This window comes from Gracilinanus agilis, chromosome 1, assembly GCF_016433145.1.
Source record: "Gracilinanus agilis isolate LMUSP501 chromosome 1, AgileGrace, whole genome shotgun sequence".
Classification (NCBI taxonomy): Eukaryota; Metazoa; Chordata; class Mammalia; order Didelphimorphia; family Didelphidae; genus Gracilinanus; species Gracilinanus agilis.
In genome coordinates this window covers 735,408,329-735,429,627 of record NC_058130.1, presented here as the reverse complement: position 1 = coordinate 735,429,627, position 21,299 = coordinate 735,408,329, and the positions used below count along the sequence as shown (strand labels likewise).

Below are 21,299 nucleotides of genomic sequence, written 5' to 3'. Positions count from 1 at the left end.
ACTAGAGCCCTCTTGGTCCAACTCTTTCATTATGCAGCTGGGAAAACTGAGACCCATAAAGATTAAGTGACTATCTAGGATCATATGGATTGTAAGTGACGAAGGCATGATTGGAACTCATGTCATCTGACTCTAAAGCTTGCTCTCTTTTCACTGTTCCATGATGCCTGCTGCACATTGCCCCCACTCTGAGATACTATAAGATACCATGAAATCAGGTCTGAATTTTACAAATGTTATTTCTTTTTTTTTTTAACTCTTACCTTCCGTCTTGGAGTCAATACTGTATATTGGCTCCAAGGCAGAAGAGTGGTAAGGGTAGGCAATGAGGGTCAAATGACTTATCCAGGGTCACACAGCTGGGAAGTATCTGAGGCAAGATTTGAACCCAGGATCTCCCATCTCTAGGCCTGGCTCTCAAACCACTGAGCTACCCAGCTGCCCCCCAAAGGTTATTTCTTATTATAAGTTTGACCCTCAAATTCAGGACCGAGAATATTGTCTCAGTCCCCTCTGCATCTGCCCCTAAGCTGTACTAAGGGAACAAGCTCACATTAAAAGCTCTTTTAATAAACATACTAAAGAGAAATGAAAATTCAGAGCAAGGTCAGAGAAAATTCTGCCATCAGAGCTAGAGCAAGAGGAGCAGCCTGGAATGGTGGATACACAGAATCAAGTCCTACCCTAAAATATTGCTCTCCATGAGGGCAGGCACCGTTTTTTTGTTTATAGTTGTATTACCAGCCCTTAGAATAGAGAATAGCATAGGGCAAGTGTTTAATAAATGTTATTTACTTATCTCTTTACCTCTCTACTACAGACAACTATCTGACTTATCTGTCTGAATGAGGACTTGAGGTTGGGGCCAGCAAAGTCTCAAACATGTCTCTCCAAACTTAGCTAAGCAAGTCCTCTGAAAATAAACAGAGCCCATCCCTAGATCTACACTCAATGCTTTTTTTAGTTCTTCCTCCTACCAGCATTGGGAAAGGGAGCAGCCCATATCCCTGAGTGAGTAAATAAAGGATAGATGAAAGGTTGGAGAGATGCTCCGATGACAGGAGGTGACCAGTACGAGGGGAAACTGTGCAGACCCTGTGGACTCAACAATCCAGCTGGAGGAGCCCATTCTCCTAGAGCAGAGCAAATAGGGCTCCTATCTCAGGATCAAACAGAGAGACTCTGGGAGAAGAGAAGGAAATGCACCCAAGAGAAAGAAGAAAAAGGCCACCCGGGAGCAGGCTATGTGAAGCCCAGCACCATGCCTCCTTTGGGGGAAAGACCAAGCCTTAGGAAAGCAGAGGCTTCGGGAAATAGGAAGGAAGCCTGAGAAACTATTACTGCCTCACCACCCCAGAGGATCATCATCCCAGGCTAGAGAGGTCTGCTCCTTGGGACAGGGGCAGGAAAGTAGGAGACAGGCTGAATTTCTATCTCAAACTCCCATGTACAGTATGATACTGACCCCAGCATTGAAACTATGTTTCATGGAGACAGCTAAATGGCTCAGTAGATTGAGAGGCAGGCCTAGACATGAGAGGATCTGGGGTCAGATGCTTCCAAGACGGGCAAGTTGCTTAAAACCCATTGCCTAGCCCTTACCACTCTTCTGCCTTAGAACCTGTCATTTCTAAGGCAAAAGGTAAGAGTTTTAAAAAGAAAGAAAACTCTTTTGAGCTTCTGAGGGACAGCTAGGTGACATAGTAGATATAGTGCCAAGTCTAGAGTTGGGAGGACCTGGGTTCAAATCTGGTCTCAGATACTTCCTAGCTGTGTAATTCTGGGCAAGTCACTTAACCCCATTTACCTAGCTCCTTGCTCTTCTGTCTAAGAATTTTACTAAGACAGAAAGTAAGAGTTTAACAAAAAAGAAAAAAAGAAATTCTGTATCTGCCAGCCCTCACTCAAAGAAGAAAATATCCCTGCTAGCCATCCTGCTTCACAGAATGAAAAGGGAATCAAATTCTGGACTTGGAAATAAACAGTTTCCTAGACATGAGCCACTAAGCAAGTTGCCTAGACCCTTTCTAAGCCTCTGTTCCCAACCTATAAAATGGGGGTGCTATCTACCAGATTTGGGCAGCTAGGTGACACAGTGGATAGCGAATCAGGCCTGAAGTCAGGAAGACCCATCTTCATGAGTTCAAATCTGGCCTTAGGCACTAGCTATATGACCCTGGACAAGTCACTTAACTCTATTCACCTCACTTTCTTCATCTAAAAAAACAAGCCAGAGAAGGAAATGACAGACCTCTTCAATATCTTTGACAAGAAAACCCCAATAGAGTCACAGAGTCAGATGTGACTGAAACAACTGAAAAAAACAGCCAGATGTGCCTCGTGGGCTCTTTTCATGAGAAAAAGCTATAAAAGCTGTTTGGCAGATTCAAAATCAAATTTCAGACCCACTGTTCAAAAGCCAGGAGAGAAGAACCTGGTGTGTGGAGTGTCTTACAAAACCACTGGATGACTAGGTTTTCCTTCTATGCCCTGCAGAAGCAGCCAAGACAAGATAATCTTACCAGTGGGCTCTGGTCAGTCTGGTCACCCAAGGGAGAGAAGAAAAGAGAAGCTGGGAAGGTGACTCATCCAGTGATTGAGGCCAAACCCCCAAACTTTCTCCTCCCCTAATCCCACCATGGTCTGACACCAGAGAGGACTTTCTTCCCCTTCTGTTTTCCTAAGAATTCCTTCCCCTGAGGAACTTCTGGAGAGATAACCTGGGCCTAAAATTCTTTGTTTCTGTATGATTCCCGGTTTCCGAGGGGCAGCTAGGTGACTCTGTGAACAGAGCTCTGAGTCAAGAAAATCTGAATTCAAGTCCAGCCAGACACTTTCTAGTTGTGTTATCCTGAGCAATTCATTTAACTTCTGTCTTCATATCCTCAACTACAAAATGGGAATAATAAGAGTACCTACCTTGTAGAATTGTTGTGAGGATTCAATGTGATAATAATTATAGAACAATTTATTACAGGGCCCAGCACACCGTAGGCATTTAATAAATACTTATTCCCCTTCCCTTCTCCTCTTCCCCTCTCTTCAAGTATCTGGGTCTAATCCTCCAAGGTCAGCTACCTCTTCCCTATCCCCTAGATGTGATAACCAATCACCCAAAGCCTAGAGTTCCCAGACAGGTAGCTCAGGAAACTCACAGGATCAATAATGGCTCCTTCCTGTGACTTTCTAGCCCTGAGATTGGGGAGAAACTTCAGGTCAGGGGTGCCTCTTCCTAGGACAAATTCCCAGCCTCCAGAATGCTCTTTCTCTCCTACACTCCCCAAGAGCAAGCTTTCACCAAATCTCAGACCTGAAAGGGACCTACTCCAATTCTTATCTTTGTGGGAATCCCTTTTATAACATCCTCATTCTTCTACCCTAAGATCTCCAGTGAGAGGCTTACAATAAGTTACTAGATGTAAAGCACTTTGCAAACTTTAAAGCACTATAGAAATGTTTGTTGTTGTTCAGCCATATGTGACTCTTCATGACTTCATCTGGGGTTTTCTTGGCAAAGATACTGAAATGATTTGCCATTTCTTTCTCCAGCTCCTTTTACAGTTGAGGAAATTGAGGCAAAGTTAAATGACTTGCCCAGAGTCACATAGTGTCTGTGCCAGTGTCTCCCCGTGCCACCTAGCAGCCCCTAACATAAAAATGCAAACCATCATCATCATCATCATCATCATCATCATCATCATCATTATTATTATTATTATTATTATCCTTCTCATAGCATCCCATCCCACTTTTCACCAGCTCTAATTTTTAGATTTTTCAAAACCTGCATCTTTGCAACTTGCTCCCATTGCTCCCAGGCTTACCATCTGAGGCCAGACAGACCCTTATTATAGCCTCTACCTTCCCAAGAGCCTCCTAGTGAGCACAAGAACAGATGGCCAGGATACATAAAGTCTCAGACGGCCACACAATAGCGCTGCTGAGACAGAAGCCAGAATTTCCATACAGTAGCCACACGATGGCGCGGTGGCTAAATAGATTGTACTAAAGCCCTTGGACTAGCCAGCAATAGTCACGAGGTGGCGCTGTCGCAAAACAAATTAAAACAGACCTGGACCTTACTAACAGAGGCCATAGGGTGGCGCCGAGGCCACATATGTAAATCCGATGTCCCAGACTCGCTTATAATTCTCATCCACGCGCTCACCGCTCCCACCACCCCGGGAGTGATCTGTGGAATCTTGAGTACAGTAGTAGCGCGGGGCAATGGGGAGCCTTGTAGCCGTACCCCCAAACCCACCCCCCACCACCCCCCACCCAGCCCGAGCCAGGTAGGAATCCTCCCACGTGGCTGACCAAAATGAAGGACAAAGGGCCTAACTTTGCCAAGCCGGAAATGGAACGAGGCCGCTGAGACCTCTGGGAAATAGGGCAGGTCCCAGAATAAAGGATTCTGGGAGTTGTAGTAGTCCTGTTACTTGAACCTGCAAGGACATTATTACAACTGCTTCAGAAGAGTTACTTTGTCCGTCATGGTTTAGTATTCTAACTAAGAATAGCGGGAATGGCATCGAGTAGATGGCACAGTGGATTGAGAGCCAGTCGTAGAGCTGGGAAGTTCTAGGTTCAACTGTGACCTCAGACACTTCCTAGCTGTGTGTGACCCTGGGCAAGTCACTTAAACTCCCATGTCTAGCTCTAGACCTTAGGCTCTTCTGCCTTGGAACCAATACACAGTACTGATTCTAAGAGGGAAGATAAGGGGGGGGGAGGGGAGGGGAAGGAAAATAAAGAAAGTGATAGCAGAGATTGTCTCAGTTTTCCATGTGTATCCCCAGTGCCCAGCACAATATTTGGCATATACCATGGCAAATGCTTAACATATAATTTGATTTGGGGAGTCATCATTTAGGAAAGTCATTGACAAACAGGGTCACATTCATAGGAGACTGATCAGAGTAGTCAGGCTTCTGAAGATTATTCCACATGAGGATCTACTAAGGGAAATGGGGATGTTGATCCTGAAGAAGAAAAGACATAGAGGGGAAGGGAAGACTCTTATCTGGAAGAACTATTAGAATTGTTCTAGTTGGCCTCAGAAGATAGCAATAGAAGAATGGTTGGGGAAGAGGAGGAAGAGATCATAGAGGGTACAATTTTAGGTACAATATTAAAAAAAGAAAACTTTCTGATTAGAGATGCCCTAAAATGGAATCCACTGCCTGGGAAATCACGGGGTTCCTCCAACCACTGGAAATGTGTAAATAGACAAGGGGGCGTCAAGATTTCTGCCCAGAAGGTGAGAGCTAGATGCTTTCTATTTTGTGTCTTCAGAGGTGACTTGTGACTGAGGATCCTGGGATCAGCACTGAGCTAGGGTATCCATTCCCTGTCCCAGGAGGCTCATTGCATGAGAACCAGACTTCCAGAACCCTGTCTCATTATACCCTCCACCCTACTCCAAAAGCTAATAGGAAATGTTCACAACCTCTTTCCCAAAAAGAGGTTTGGGGTAACTCAATCTTGCAACTAGGGTTGAACCTTAAGTAGCCTCTCCTGCAAAGGGGAAAAATAAGGGAAGAAAGCTCACTTAATTAATCAGGTAGTCGGCACAGTGCATGGACTGCCTTGAGCCAAGAAGACCAGCACATCTTCCCAAGTTAGAATCCAACGTCAGACACTAGCTGTGTGACCTTGGGTAAGTCACTTAACCCTGTTGGCTTCAGTTTCCTCATCTGTAAAATGAGCTGGAGAAGGAAATGACAAAACACTCCAGTAGGTCTGCTGAGAAAACCCCAAATGGGATTGTGACGGGTCTGACTTGACTGGACAGCTTTAACAGGCAAACTGAAGTCAGGAAGCTTGGAGAGAACCTCAGCTGTATGAGCCTCCAGGAAAAATCTAGTCACTCCCATGGAGTCCTCAACTCACCTGGGAGCAGAGAATAGACTATTTGAGTGACATGATCCAGTAGCAAATGACCTGACTCCAAAGCCAGGGGCCCTGGTTTCAAATCCTGCCCTGATGTTGTGGCCATGGACAGGACTGAACCTGTTTTCTCATCTGAATACGAGGACCTCTGAGATACCTTCCAGCTCTGAGTCTCCAATCCTGTGAGATGAAGTTTTCTCTTCTCTGGGTGGCAGTTTTCTCATCTGTAAAATGGAGCAGTTTGCAACCTGTCTGAATCTTGCAGTGCTGCAGAGATCCTTGAGAATTAGGGGGAGATCGCCTACGTTCACAGTGCTAATGTGTCAAACAGGTGAGATTTAAATGCAGGTCTTCCAGGTTCTTGGTTCAACCAACAAGCTATCCAAAGCACAAATGACCTCTCATTTAGTCAGGGTGGGGCAGCTAGATGGCTCAGTGGATTGAGATCCAAGCCCAGAGATAGGAGGTTCTGGTTTCAAATGTGACCTCAGACACTTCCTCACTGTGTGACCCTGGCCAAGTCACTTAACTCCCATTGCCTTTACTGCTCTTCTGTCTTAGAAGCAATACACAGTATTAATTCTAAGACAGAAGGTAAGGGTTTAAAAAAATAGTCAGCAAGCCTTAATAAATGTTTATGGAATTAAATACTAGCATGCAGGCAGGTAGGGGAAGAAAAATACCAGTCTTGGGCAGCTTCTACCCAAGGTAGCCCAGCACTCCCCATCCCCACACAGGACACCACAACCCCTAACCATAACTACCATTCCCAGAATCCTTTGGGAGTCAAATCTGTCCCCTTCTATACTACATTTCCCAGAGGCCTCAGCGGTGCTCTAACAGACTGGCCGTTCAGCTTTGTCTTGTCCAACTTGTGCCACTCTTAACAACTTAGCGGTCAAGTCAGGATGGACCTGGAGACCAACTCCGGAGGCGCAGGGGCGGAGGACATGGTGAGGATGTGGGTAGGGGCCCTGCAGGGCTGAGGGCGGTTCCTGACTGCCCCCCTCCTTCTTCCTGCAGGAGTTCCCACCGCGGGATGCCGAGCTAGTCTGTGTGCCCTCCGCAGTGCCAACGTATAGCCACCGGGTGTATGTTCTAGGGCTGTGTTCTAATCTGTATTACCCACAGCGCCACCATGTGGCCACTGCGTGCATGCGCTAGGTTCCAAAAATCTAGTCTAAACTGTCTTTAGCGCCATCACGTGGCCAGTATATTGGTCCTGTGGGACCAATGTGTGTTTGAGCTGCCTCTCGTGACCACAGCGCCGCCGTGTGGCCACTTGATATTCCCTAGGTTTGTATTCTAATTTGATTCTCAAAGCATTATTGTATGGCCACTGGATGCCCTGGGACCTAGGCTACCCTGTGCAGCGGAGGCATCACCACGTGGCCACTATGTACAGGTCCTGGCTCTCTATCTCAAACTGTCCCAGGTTTCTATCCTTTAGCGCTCCCGTGCATATGGCGCCCCCTGGCCACGTCAGTTTTCTAACTTGTACACCCTCAGTGCCACCATGTGGCGTCCTGAGACTCTAGTCCAACCAAAAGGCCACCCATCCTTTGGCTACTCTGACATTGGCTCCATTCTCATCTTTGTTATTACAGCCCCAGATTATGGCCGTCGTCCATTGTCTCTGTTCTTACCCCTCTGGCCAAGATACCATTGTGTAGTCTTTTATATGTCTAGGGCTTCTGCCCTAGTCAGCTGCCTGCAGCACCACCCTGTGGACAGTATATTCCTTGGTAATTAGCTTACTTGTACATCCTTTTATTTTTTAAACCCCTACCACCTTCCATCTTGGAATCAATACCATGTATTGGTTCTAAGGCAAAAGAGGCGTAAGGGTTAGGCAATGAGGGTTAAGTGACTTGCCCAGGGTCACACAGCTAGGAAGTGTCTGAGGTCAGATTTGAACCCAAGGACCTGGCTCTCTTATCCACTGAGCTACCTAACTACCTCTCTGTGCATCCTTTAAATCAACTTGCCCTATCTCCTTGGCATTCATTCCTATAATGGTAAAGCTGAAGAAACAAAGTGATTGTAGTCAAGTTCCCTAATTTTACAGAGGGAGAAACCAAGCATCAGAGAGGGGAAAATTTGCCCTTGGCCCACAAAGACAAAAACCAAGGCAATATCTCCTAATTCTCCAAATCCCAAATTTTTCTGTGACTCCATGCTTCCCCGGGCCGCCCAGGATAGAATTCCCAGATTCCAGCCTGAGGCTTTTAAAGTCTTCTCAACTAAAAGACAAATGGGGATCCCAGAGAGAAAGGTGCAACTAATGAAAAAAAGTAATTTATAAGAATGTACTCTCGTAAGGATTCTGTTAATGAAAGAAAGTAGTCTCTCCACCTACTGTGGAATAGTAAAGAACCCAGTATCTCAGCTGGGAGAACTTAGCCAGAATTAAAGAAGACCTGGGGGGACATGATCACTGTCCTCAGATATGCCCAATTTGGTTGTCACTGGAAGAAATGGGTTATGCTTAATACCCAAAGAACAGAACTGGGAGCACTAGGGAAACATGGCGAGAGTAGATATTGACTTCATGAAAAGAAAAACTTGCTAACAATTAGAGCTGGACAAAAGTAGAATCCACCTTTTGTAATTGATTTAGAGTCAGAAGACCGAGGCTACAATCATGATTCTGTTGATTGTGTGGTGCTGGCCAAGTTATTTAACTTCTCTGGTCCTCAGTTTCCTTGCCTGTGAAACATAAGAGCATTGTATAAGATGGCTTTTTTTTTAATTTGAATATTTTATTTTTTTAGAAAAATTTTCCATTGTTACATGATTCTTGTTTTTACTTTCCCCTTCACCCCACCTTAACCCCCCTCATATCCAATGCACATTTCCACTGGTTTTAATATGCGTTAAATCAAGATTTATTTCCATATTATTGATAGTTGCATTGGTGTGGTCGTTTTGAGTCTACATCCCCAATCATGTCCTCATCAACCTATGTGATCAAGCGGTTGTTTTTCTTCTGTGTTTCCACTCCTGCAGTTCTTCCTCTGAATGTGGGTAAAGATGGCTTTTTAAGGTCCCTTCCAGTTCTAAATCTACAGTCCTATAATCCTCAGGAGGTGGTGAGTTCTCCATCAGTGGAAGTCTCCAAGTAGAGGCTAGGGAGGGTTTCTTTTCGGGTAGGCATTAGATTCGAGGACCTCTAGGGTCCTGAGGTCAGGAACGTGCCCTAGCAGACAGCAGTGACCTGAGGTCCCTCACACTTCAGGAGAGTCAAAGGAGGAATGGATCCTGTCCTTGAAGATGCTGTAGTCATCCCTGAGCAGCCTGCCTGAGAGCTCAAAGACCAATAGTGAGGGGAAAGTGACTTGGAAGAATTGGACCAAAATGCCAGGAGCAGGAGGTGAGAACTCCAGGAGGGTTGGGGACCAATTGCTATACCCTGGGTGTGCCATAGGCCAACCCATCTCAGAGGAGACTCCTTTGAAACAAAAGGGCTCACCCAGGAAGGGAAAAGTTTGGGGTTCAGCTGCAGCCCATCCTCCAGCATCCTTCCCCTGTAGAAACCTTAGAAGGGGCATCTTTTTCCACTAGGCACTCAACAACTCCCATGAGAGTCGGGGGAACAGCCCAGTCACCTCCCACTTCCCAATAACCTCCTCCCTCCAAAGGGCCCTTCCTTCCTGGCCTTCAATGCTGGAATCTGAGAGTTTGGCTTTGAACTTGTCCAAGTACCTTTGAACACTTTTCCTAATTGACCTTTAGGGCAGTGAGTGGCTTCTGCTCTAAGCTTCCTGCTGGATCTTATTAGTGATAAGAACAGGCTAGGTTCTGCTTCCTTCAGAACCCGCCTGGCCTCATGGTCTCTCTCATGGTAAAGTATCTGTATCATAGCTGTGGAGCACTCAAAAGCACACTCCTTGCCCAGGGTCACACAGCCCAGGAAGTGTCTGAGGCCAGACTAATAAATGCTTTTTTTTTTTTAAACCCTTAACTTCTGTGTATTAGTTCCTTGGTGGAAGATTGGTAAGGGTAGGCAATGGGGGTCAAGTGACTTGCCCAGGGTCACACAGCTGGGAAGTGTCTGAGGCCGGATTTGAACCTAGGACCTCCTGTCTCTAGGCTAATAAATGCTTTTTTGATGGATCAACAATCTTGTTGTTCAGTCATTTCAATCACCATCCTATTCTTGATGACCCCATTGGGGGTTTTCTTGGCAGAGACACTGGAAAGGTTCACCATTTCCTTTTCCAGCTCATTTTATAGATGAGGAAACTGAGGCAGACAGGGTTAAGTGACTTGCCCAGAGTCACCTAACTAGTAAGTGTCAGAGGCCAGATTTGAATTCGGGTTCTCCTGACTCCAGCCCCAGACATGACGGCTATGTTCAAGGATTCAAAAGGCAAACGTGGAACAGAGCAATCCAATTTGTTCCACTCAGACCCAGAGAGTAGCACTAGCAACAGAAGAAGAAAGAAGCAGACTAAGGCTGAATATCAGGAAAATCTTCCTGCCCCTGAGAGCCGCCCCCAAGTGGAATGGCAGTTTTGGGAGAGGGCACAGTCCCCCTTCCCAGAGGTCTCTGAGCAGAAGCCAGATGGCCACTCGCCGAGTATGCTGCAGTGGGCACAGTCTGGCCTCTCACATCCCTTCCATCCCTGGCATTCTTTGAGAGAGGGATCTCCTTTGGATGTTAGGGATGGTATAGAAGAAATGAGTAGAGGGAATGTTTTTCCCCATTGAAAACTGTTTCTCTAGAGAAGAGAACAAATCTATACAGAGAACCTCAAAGTCATCTCAGAAGGGACCTCAGATCTAATCCAGCCCCTGCCTGAGAAAGAATCCCCCTTGACACCACCCTAATAAAACTTTTATTTCCAGGGGCAGCACAGTAGCTAGAGGACCAGGCATAGAGTTGGGATGTCCTGGATTCAAATCTGGCCTCAGACACTTCTGCTGTGTAACCCTGAGCAAGTCACTTAATCCCAGTTGTCCAACTCTTACCAATCAGTACTTTTAAAGACTTAACAACTGAAACTGAGCAAATGGTGGCAGCTAGGCAGCACAGTGGATAGAGCTCCAGGTCTGGAGATGGGAGGTCCTGGGTTCAAATGTGACCTCAGATACTTCCTAGCTGTGGGACCCTAAGCAAGTCACTTAACCCCAGTGGCCTAGCCCTTACTACTCTTCTGTTTCAGAATTCATACAGACAGAAGGTAAAGGTTCAAAAAAATAAAATAAAAAAAAGACTTCTACAACAACTTCCCATATGGCTTGTCCCCTTCCATCTCCATTTCCTACCATAATATGGACTTCAACCTTCTCTCTCAGACCCCTGGGATCCCTGGGTGAGCACAAACAGTTTTGGGTTTCAGGAATCAATGATATTCAAGGATGTGACCATGGACTTCACCCCACAAGAGTAGGGGCAGCTGAACCATGCCCAGAGGGAGCTGTACAGGACAGTGATGCTGGAGAACTTCAAGAGCCTAGCCAATGGGGGAAACAACACATAATTATCTATGTACAAACAAGTTACATACAGGAGAAATTAGAGAAAATCAAAAGAAAACATGAAGAATTGTAGGGTTTGGCCTCAGACACTGCCTGGCTTTGTGACCCTAGGCAAGTCACTTGATCCCAGTTACCTTAGCCTTGCTACTCTTTCGCCTTGGAACAACCTTATATTGATTCAAAGACAGAAGTTATGTGTTTTGTTTTGTTTTTTAACATTGATAATATTCATCTTATGGTTTCTAGTCCAATATATGGCCATCAGGGATGTGTTTCTAATTTTTTTCTTATTTAAATTTATTTATTTATTTAGAATATTTTCCATGGTTACATAATTCATGATTTTTCCCACCACTCTTCCTTCCCCGCTCCCTGAGCTCATGAACAATTCCACTGGGTTATACATATATCATAGTTCAAAACCCATTTACATATTATTCATATTTGCAATAGAGTGATATTTTAATACCACAATCATATCCCCATTGAACCACATGATTAATCATATGTTTTTCTTCTGCATTTCTGCTCCCACAGTTCTTTCTCTGAATGGAAATAGCGTTCTTTCTCATAAGTTCCTCAGAATTGGCCTGGATCATTGCATTGCTGCTAGTAGAGAAGTCCCTTACAATCCATTGTGCTGGAGTATATTCATCTCTGCGTATAAGGTTCTCCTGGTTCTGCTCCTTTCACTCTGCATCAATTCCTGGAGGTCATTCCAGTTCACATGGAACTCCTCCAGTTCATTATTCCTTTCAGCACAATAGTATTCCATCACCAGCATATACCACAGTTTGTTCAGCCATTCCACAATCAGTGGACACTCCCTCGTTTTCCAATTCCTTGCCACCACAAAGAGCGTGGCTGTAAATATTTTCAATCAAGTCTTTTTCCTTATTATCTCTTTGTGGTACAAATCCAGCAGTAATATTGTGGGATCAAAGGGCAGGCAGTCTTTTAAAGCCCTTTGGGCATAATTCCAAATTGCCTTCCAGAATGGTTGGATCAATTCACAACTCACCAGCAATGCATTAGTGTCCCAATTTTGCCACCACCCCTCCAATGTTTATTACTTTCTTTTGCTGCCATATTGGCCAGTCTGCTAAGTGTGAAGTGGTACCTCAGAATTGTTTTAATTTGCATTTCTCTAATCAAGAGGGATTTAGAATACTTTTTCATGTTCTTATTTGGGGGGGGGTTGGTTTTTTTTTTTAAATAATTTTTATTTTTTAGAAAAGTTATCCATGGTTACATGATTCATGTTCTTACTTTCCCCTTCACCTCCCAACTTCCTTCCCCGCCCCCATAGCCAACGCACATTTCCACTGGTTTTATAGTGTCATCGATCAAGACCTATTTCCAAATTGTTGATAGTTGCATTGGTGTGGTCGTTTTGAGTCTACATCAACCCATGTGTTCAAGCAGTTGTTTTTCTTCTGTGTTTCCACTCCTGCAGTTCTTCCTCTGAATGTGGGTAGCGTTCTTTTCCATAAATCCCTGAGAGCTGTCCTGGGTCATTGCATTGTTGCTGGTACAGAAGCCCATTACATTTGATTTTACCACAGTATATCAGTCTCTGTGTACAGTGTTCTTCTGGTTCTGCTCCTTTCATTCTGCATCACTTCCTGGATGTCTTTCCAGTTCACATTTCATGTTCTTATTGATAGTTTTGATTTCTTCATGTAAAAACTGCCTATTCATATCCCTTGACCATTTGTCGATTGGGGAATGGCTTGATTTTTTGTAAATTTGACTTAGTCCTTTATATATTTGGGAAATTAAACCTTTGTCAGAGAATTTAAAAAAAAATGTGGCACTGATTTTATTTGTACCAAAACTTTTTAATTTGATATAATCAAAATCATTCATTTTATATTTTGTAATGTTCTCTCTCTTGTTTGGTCTTAAATTCCTTCCTTTCCTAAAGATCTGACAGGTATACTAATCTATGTTCACCTAATTTATTTGTGATTTTACTCTTTATATTTGTCATTTACTCATTTTGAATTTATCATGGTATAGGGTATGAGATGTTGATCTAAACCTGATTTTTCCCATACTGTTTTCCAATTTTCCTAGCAGTTTTTGTCACATAATGCATTCTTGTCCCAAAAGCTGAGATCTTTGGGTTTATCAAACACTATCTTGCTAAGGTCATTTACCCAAAGTCTATTCCATTGATCCTCCCTTCTGTCTCTTAGCCAGTACCATATTGTTTTGATGACCACTGCTTTATAGTATAGTTTAATATCTGGTACTGCTAGGCCACCTTCCTTCACTTTTTTTTATTATTTCCTTTGATATTCTTGATCTTTTGTTCTTCCTGATGAACTTTATTATAGTATTTTCTAATTCTATAAAAAAAGTTTCTTGGTAGTTTGATACGTATGGCACTGAATAAGTACATTAATTTGGGTAGGATTGTCATTTTTATTATGTTAGCTCGTCCTACCCATGAGCAATCAATGTTTTTCCAATTGTTTAGATCTAGTTTTATTGTGTGGAAAGTATTTTGTAGTTGTGTTTGTATAATTCCTGTGTTTGTCTTGGCAGATAGATTCCTAAATATTTTATATTGTCTAGAGTGATTTTAAATGGAGTTTCTCTTTCTAACTCTTGCTGCTGAGTTTTGTTGAAAATATATAGAAATGCTGATGCGTTATGTGGGTTTATCTTGTACCCTGCAACTTTGCTAAAGTTGTTGATTATTCAGAAGGTAAAGGTTTAAAAAGAAAGCTTTGAGGACAGCTGGGTGGTTCAATGGATTAAGAGTCAGGCCCAGAGACAGGAGGTCCTGGGTTCAAATTAGGCCTCAGACACTTCCTAGCTGTGTGACCCTGGGCAAGTCACTTAACCCCCATTGCCTAGCCCTTACCGCTCTTCTGCCTTAGAACCAATACCCAGTATTGATTCTAAGATGGAAGGTGAGGATTTAAAAAAAAAAACAATTTTATCTTCTGTCTTAGTATCAATTCTAAGACAGAAGAGCAGAAAAGGCTAGTCTCATCTGGGACTTGCATGAGGATACTCAGCTGACTAGGAATGTCTACACCTCTCACCTTCCTAGTGACTTTAGCTTAATGCTCACTTTCCTCCTCCCTTTGATCTCAGAGGTTGAATGTTGAAAATGCCTCTTTTTTTATCTTTCAAGAACCCACATGACTTTGTGTCATTTTCCTCTTCATGTAATTACTCTAATTCCCTTTTTTGCAGCAATAACTCCGCTTTTTGCCCTGATGTCAGTCACGTAGCTGTTTTATATTTTCAGCTGTCTTTTTCATCAACTTTCCTTTCCAGTCTTCATCACTAAATTCACTTGGACTCACTCTTTCTTTTCTTTCACCATGGCCAAACTCTGCTGAGCTCCACTGTTTTCAGGGGGCAGGTGGGAGTCCCTCTCTGATTTCCCTCTGATTCAGAAGATAAGGGTTTAAAAAAAAAATCTTTTCTGATTCCCATCATTCTTGTAGAACCAAGCAATAATGGTGGATCAGACTCCTTCTCCTGCCTCCAGATCATGGCTCGTAATTTGCCCCAGCTGTTCCCAATTAGCCAACTCTGCCTGACTCATGAGTCAATCATAGAAGTACGAAATTTTGGAATTAGAAAGGAAACTCAGAAATCGTCTCTTCCTCATCAATATTCTGAAGATAAAACTGGAGACCAACAGAGTTGAACTAACTCTTTCAAAGACCCACAGCTGGCTTCGGTATCACTCAGCAACTCGACTGGTGAAGCAAGCACGATTTTGCAGCACAGCCACTGAACTTTAATTAAAACCTATTGTGTGCCCTAAATATAAGAAAAATCATCAGGTTTGCTCTGATCTCTCCAGGCAAGTATTCTTGCTTTTAGGCGACTCCCTCAATTAAAACTAACCTTGTCCAGGCCCTTGCATGGAAAGAGAAGTAGCTCTCTTTTCTTCAGTATTTTATGGCTTACAAATCAGTTTACTCAGCAGACTTTTGAAATGTAGTGAAACTAAAATGATCATGCCCATTTTATTTTTTTTTAAACCCTCACCTTCCATCTTAGAATCAATACTGCGTATTGGTTCCAAGGCAAAAGAGTGGTAAGGGCTAGGCAATGGGGGTTAAGTGACTTGCCCAGGGTCACACAGTTAGGAAGTGTCTGAGGCCAGATTTGAACCTAGGACCTCCTGTCTCTAAGCCTGGCTCTCAATCCACTGAGCCACCCAGCTACCCCTGATCATGCCCATTTTACAGAGAAGGAACCTGCATTTCAGACAAGTGAAAGGACTTATTATTTTCATACAACCAGGAAGTTTGTGAGCTTGAGATTGGAACCCTGGTCTCCTGCCTCCAGTTCCACCACTCTTACCTCTTAGGACCTCTTTCCCTCCACCCAAACCAGTTTCTCTTCATCCCTAAGGTCCCTTCTCTATCACTGATACTACCATTCTTCCAATCTAAGGCCAGAAAAATCATTAAATAATTTTTGGAATCTTTTCTCCTTCATTCCTTTAATTGATTAATGAATTCTGCCAATCTTCTTGATGAGATATTTACCCTGATTGGGGGATATCATCTCTGTGTCCTCTCCCCCAACCCAAGCCAGAACATTACCATTCCAAACCCAAAAGACCATTTTCCCTCCTGCTCCAGTTTCTTCTTCTTCATCTCTTTCAACACACAACCACAAGATGAATCTTCATAAGACATTTATTTTATCATGTTACTCCTCTGCTCAAGAATCTACAATGATTCCCTATTGCCTGAAGTCTAAACTCCCCTGCCTGACTCTTAAGACCTTTCATAAACTGTTCCCATCCAATTTTATTTGCTTCTACTCATTATTTTCCACCCTAAATCTTCAAATCATCTGAACTTCCCTTTGGACTGTTCTGGGCCCCATCATCCTCCTAATCACCTGGGCTTACTGTGGCATCTTCAACTCAAAGCACCCACATATCCAGTCCATTGCAACTCCTGTTGTTTCTATTACCACATTTCTATAGGCCTCCTTTCCACTCCCAAAGCCACCAGCCAGGTTCAGGTCCTCATCATCTCATGCCTGAGCTATTACAGCAGCCTTCTGAGTGTAAGCTATGGACAAAGTCTGTCTTTCTTTTTATTAATTGTACCCCCAGCACTTAGCACATTACCTGGCAACTAATCGGCACTTAATCAATGTTTACTGGATGGAATTGATTGGTTTTCCTGTCTGATGTCTCCCCCTTTTCCCCTCCATCCTTCAGCCAGCTATCATCAGTAGTTTCTTTTTTTTTTAACTTCATTTATTTAATTAATTAATTTAGAATATTGTTCCGTGGTTACATGATTCATGTTCTTTCCCTCCTCTCCTCCCTCCCCACCTCCCATAACCAATGAGCAATTGCACTGGGTCATCAGGATTTTCTAAAGCATAAACCCGACCATATATATCGCACACATCCCTACTCAGTTAACTTTATAGGTTCCCTATTACCTCCAGGATAAAATATAAAATCCTCTGTTTGGCATCTAAAATCCACCAGTCTGGGGCAGCCAGGGAGCAAAGCAGATAGAGTGCCAGGCCTAGAGATGGGAGGTCCTGGCTTCAAATTTGACCTAAGGCACTTCCTAGCTGTGTGACTCTGGGCAAGTCACTTAACTCCTATTAGCTGGCCCTTATCATTCTTCTGTCTTAGAACTGATATTAAGACAGAAGAGGATAAATAAAATAAAATAAAATAAAATTCACCAGCCATTGTCCTGATCTTGGAGAGTTGCTTGGGACACTAGGAAGTTACTTACCCAAGGTCACATAACCACTCTGAATCAGAGGCAGGACTTAAACCCAGTTATTGGATGAATTCACTTCTAGTCTCTGTGACTTGATTCTGAACTACTCAGAGAAAGGAGGTAGGACTTCATTTTTTTGTATCCCTTGAGTGGGGCACACAGAAACTCTAAAAAGATAACAGTTTGATTCAGAAGTTTCCCCAGAAGGGGCAGCTGGGTAGCTCAGTGGATTGAGAGTCAGGCCTAGAGACAGGAGGTCCTAGTTCAAATCTGGCCTCAGATACTTCCCAGCTGTGTGACCCTGGGCAAGTCACTTGACCCCCAATGGCCCACCCTTACCGCTCTTCCACCTATGAAACAATACACAGAAGTTAAGGGTTTAAAAAAAAAATAAGAAAAAAAAAGAAGTTGCTCCAGAGTTCAGTAGACAGAGGAGAGATCAGCACTCTCTCTCCCCCCTCTTATCCCTCTCTTCTCTTTCCCCTTTTCCTTCTCTACCCCCTCTCCCCTCTTCCCTCCCTCTCTCTTCCCTCTCCTCTTCCTCTCTCTCTTAGTGTGTGTCTCTCTCTCTCCCTCCCCCTCTCTCTTTTATCTCTCTCTCTCTCTCTTTCTCTCTTTTCTCTCTCTCCTTCCCCCTCTCTCTTTTTTTCTCTCTCTGACTCTCTCTCTCATTATTCCATGTGATTTTCTTACCAGTAGGCACCCTCCCTCCCCAGCTTATAGAAGATCTTTTCCTTTTTTTTAACCCTTTCCTTCTGTCTTAGAATAAATACTGAGTTCCAAGGCAGAAGAGAGGTAAAGGTTAGCAATTGAGATGAAGTGACTTGCCCAGGGTCACACAGCTAGGAAGTATCTGAGGCCAGATTCAGGTCTTCCCATCTCCAGGGCTGTCAAGAGAGAATCACAATGTATGAGACTCAATTCCTGAGACCTAAACTAAGCCAAGTCTAAGATCAGAGGGTTTAGGTTTAGAAGAATTAGAGATTTTCTAGTCTACCCATCTCTTTTTACAGAGAAGAAAACTGAGAAGAGAAGGGACTTGCCTTAGGTCATACTGGTAATAAAGCCAGCCTTTTTGTGTATTCCCAGGGAATTCCCAGTGCCCAGTCCATCCTAAGCCCCGACATATGCTTTTTGGGCCCAAGGTCCTCTTTTCTTCTCCCGCTAATTAACTTTACTTCGTGATCTTATCGGCTCCCATGGATTTAATGACCTTATTTTTGCTGATGATTCTTAAATCTCCCTTTCCTGCCCCAATCTCTCCAATCTCTCATCTCCAACTGCCTTCAGGAAACAATTGGATGTTTCAAACCCAATTCCCAGGAAACCCAAGGTGTCCCAAACTGAACTGATTAAACCCTCCCTCCTACCTTCTCTGTTACTATAGAAGGCAGCAGTGCCCTAGGCTCAAAACCTAGGAGACATCCTGGACCTTTCCCTGTCTTTCACTACCTCCCCATATCCAAGCTATTGCCAAGACCCTATTGCCAAGGCCCATTGATTTCACCTTAGCAACACATCTCCATTATGCTCCCTTTCTCCCCTCTGACACTGCTGCTATCCTGGCACAGATCTCATCCCCTTCCCTCATAGAGTATTTATAAATTTATCCTGTATGTAGATTGCTCCAACACAAGCTCTGTTGGGTTTTTTTTTTTGGGGGGGGGGAACGGGGGTTGTTTTGTTGTTGTTTTTGTTTATACCCTTACATTCTGACTTAAAACTCATACTAAGTATTGACTCCAAGAGTGGGGTAAGGGCTGGGCAACCAGAGCTAAATGACTTGCCCAGAGTCAAACAGCTAGAAGGCCAGATTTGAACCCAGGACCTCCTGTCTCCAAGGATGGTTCTCTATCCACTATGCTACCCAGTTATGGCATGTTTTTACACAGTTGTATGCATGTTGTCTCTCCCCTCACCAATTCCCATTAGACTGTGAGCAAGGACTGGCTTTTTTCTTTCTTTGTAATGGCAGCCCTTAGAACAGTGCCTGGTAACATTTTGTGTTTTGTTTGTTTGTGTTTTTTAAACCCTTACCTTCCATTTTAGAATCAGTACAATGTATTGGTGCCAAGGCAGAAGTGCAATAAATGCTAGACAATTGGGAGTAAGTAACTTGCCCAGGGTCACACAGTTAGGATGTGTCTAAGGTCAGATTTGAAGGTTAGATTTCCCATCTCTAGGCCTGTTTCTCTCTCTACTGAGCCACCCAGCTACCCAAGGGCAACATTTTGTTGCTGCTTTCAGTCATGTGTCTTCATGACCCCATTTAGGATTTTACTGGCAAAGATCCTGGAGTGGTTTGCCATTTCCTTCTCCAGCTCATTTTACAGATGAGGAAACTGAGGTAAACACAGTTAAGTGATGCAACAGAGAAACCAAGAGAGACATTTGAGGTAAATGGCAGTCATCCAGGAGAAGCCCATGAATTGGCAGGAAGCACCGACAGGAAGTCAGTTATTGTTGTCCAGATCAGAGTTATCAATGGAGAAAGGCATCTCTCAACTGGTGCATATGGAGAGAGCTTAAGAGAGAAGGACTCAGACCTAGTTAAGAAGCAGAGAACATATGCAGAGAAGAAAGTATAGAAGTGCCTTGAATGTGAGAAGGACTTCAAATATTGCTCTGCTTTTATCCTACATCAGAGGATTCACACTGGGGAGAAACCCTATGGGTGTAATGAATGTGGAAAAGCCCTCAGTGCCAGTTCATCCCTTAGTAAACATCAGAAGACTCAGACTGGAGAGAAACTCTATGAGTGTAAAGAGTGCAGAAAAGCCTTTGGTGTCCAGTCATCCCTTACTACACATCAGAGAATTCATAGCAGGGGAAAAGCCCTATGAATGTAACGACTGTAGAAAACCCTTCAGTGTCCAGCTATCCTTTACCATACATCAGAGAATTTATACTGAAGAGAAACCTTATCAGTGTACCAAATATGAGAAAACCTTTGGCCAGAGCTCATATCACACTCTTCCTTGGAGAATGCAAACAAGAGAGCAGCTCTATGGATGTAATGTGTGTGGGAAAGCTTTCAGTGATACTTCATTCCTTACTAAACATCAGAGAATTCACATAGGAGAGAAGCCCTATCAATGTGACCAATGTAGGAAATCCGTTAGTGACAGGTTGTCCCTGACAAAACATCAGAGAATTCATACTGGGGAGAAACTCTATGAATGTTGTGACTGTGGGAAAGTTTTCAACCATAGCTCACTCATTAAAAAACACAGAAGGATTCATACTGGGGAGAAACCCTATAAATGTAACGGATGTGGGAAAACATTCAGACAGAGGCCAAACCTTACTCTATGTCAGAGAATTCACACTGGAGGAAACCCCTATGAATGTAATGAATGTGGGAAAGCTTTCAGTGACTGCTCATTCTTTATCAGACATCAGAGGATTCATACTGCAGAGAACCCATTTGAAGGTAATGAATGTGGGAAAGGCTTCTTTGGGAATGAACAGCTTACTTTACATCAGAGAATTCACACTGGAAAGAAGCCCTATAAACATAACAAATGTGGGAAAATATTCTGACAGAGCCCACATCATATTGGAGAAAAACCTTGTATATGTAAGGAATGTGGGAAAGCCTTCCATCAAAGCTCATCCCTTACAAAACATAAGAATTCATACTAGAGAGAAACATTGTGTCATGAGTATGAGAAAGCCTTCAACAATAGGATGTCCTTTATTAAATATGAAAGAAAGCATATGGGAGAGAAACTCTGTACATAAAGGGAAGTCTCTTTAATCCCCGCTCAATTGGCACAAAACATCAGAAAATTCAGACTAGTGAGAAAGAATGAATATGATAAATCTTTGGAACAGTTCAGCCTTTATTAATCTGAAGAGAATATTTACCAGGCAGAAAACCCATCAATAAAGTGACTTGATCAAATGTTTAACAAGCATTAACTATCCACTTAAGAAAGTAATAAGTGCTGAAATTTTACAGAGAATGAACAAGATGGGGAAAGTTATTCGAGAAGCATTTCTTGTGGTAGCATTGAAGATACACAAAAAGCAAAAGAGAATTTCTACTTTCCATGGAGTCAGCATGGCACAGGGAAAAGAGCGCTGGATTTAGCAGAAGACCTGGATTCAATGCCCAGTTCATGGGGCAGCTAGATAGCCCAATCAATACAACATCAATTTTGGAGTTAAGTTCAA

At 43.4% G+C, this 21,299-nt stretch overlaps 1 protein-coding gene across 1 annotated transcript; it reads left to right on the top strand.

Moving 5' to 3' along the window:
- The first annotated feature begins 19,799 nt into the window (after positions 1 to 19,799).
- LOC123256809 (zinc finger protein 665-like) lies at positions 19,800 to 20,663 on the top strand. Its single transcript, XM_044685370.1, has one exon. It carries the CDS (start codon positions 19,800 to 19,802, stop codon positions 20,661 to 20,663), a length of 864 nt encoding a protein of 287 aa, XP_044541305.1.
- Positions 20,664 to 21,299: the final 636 nt, after the last annotated feature.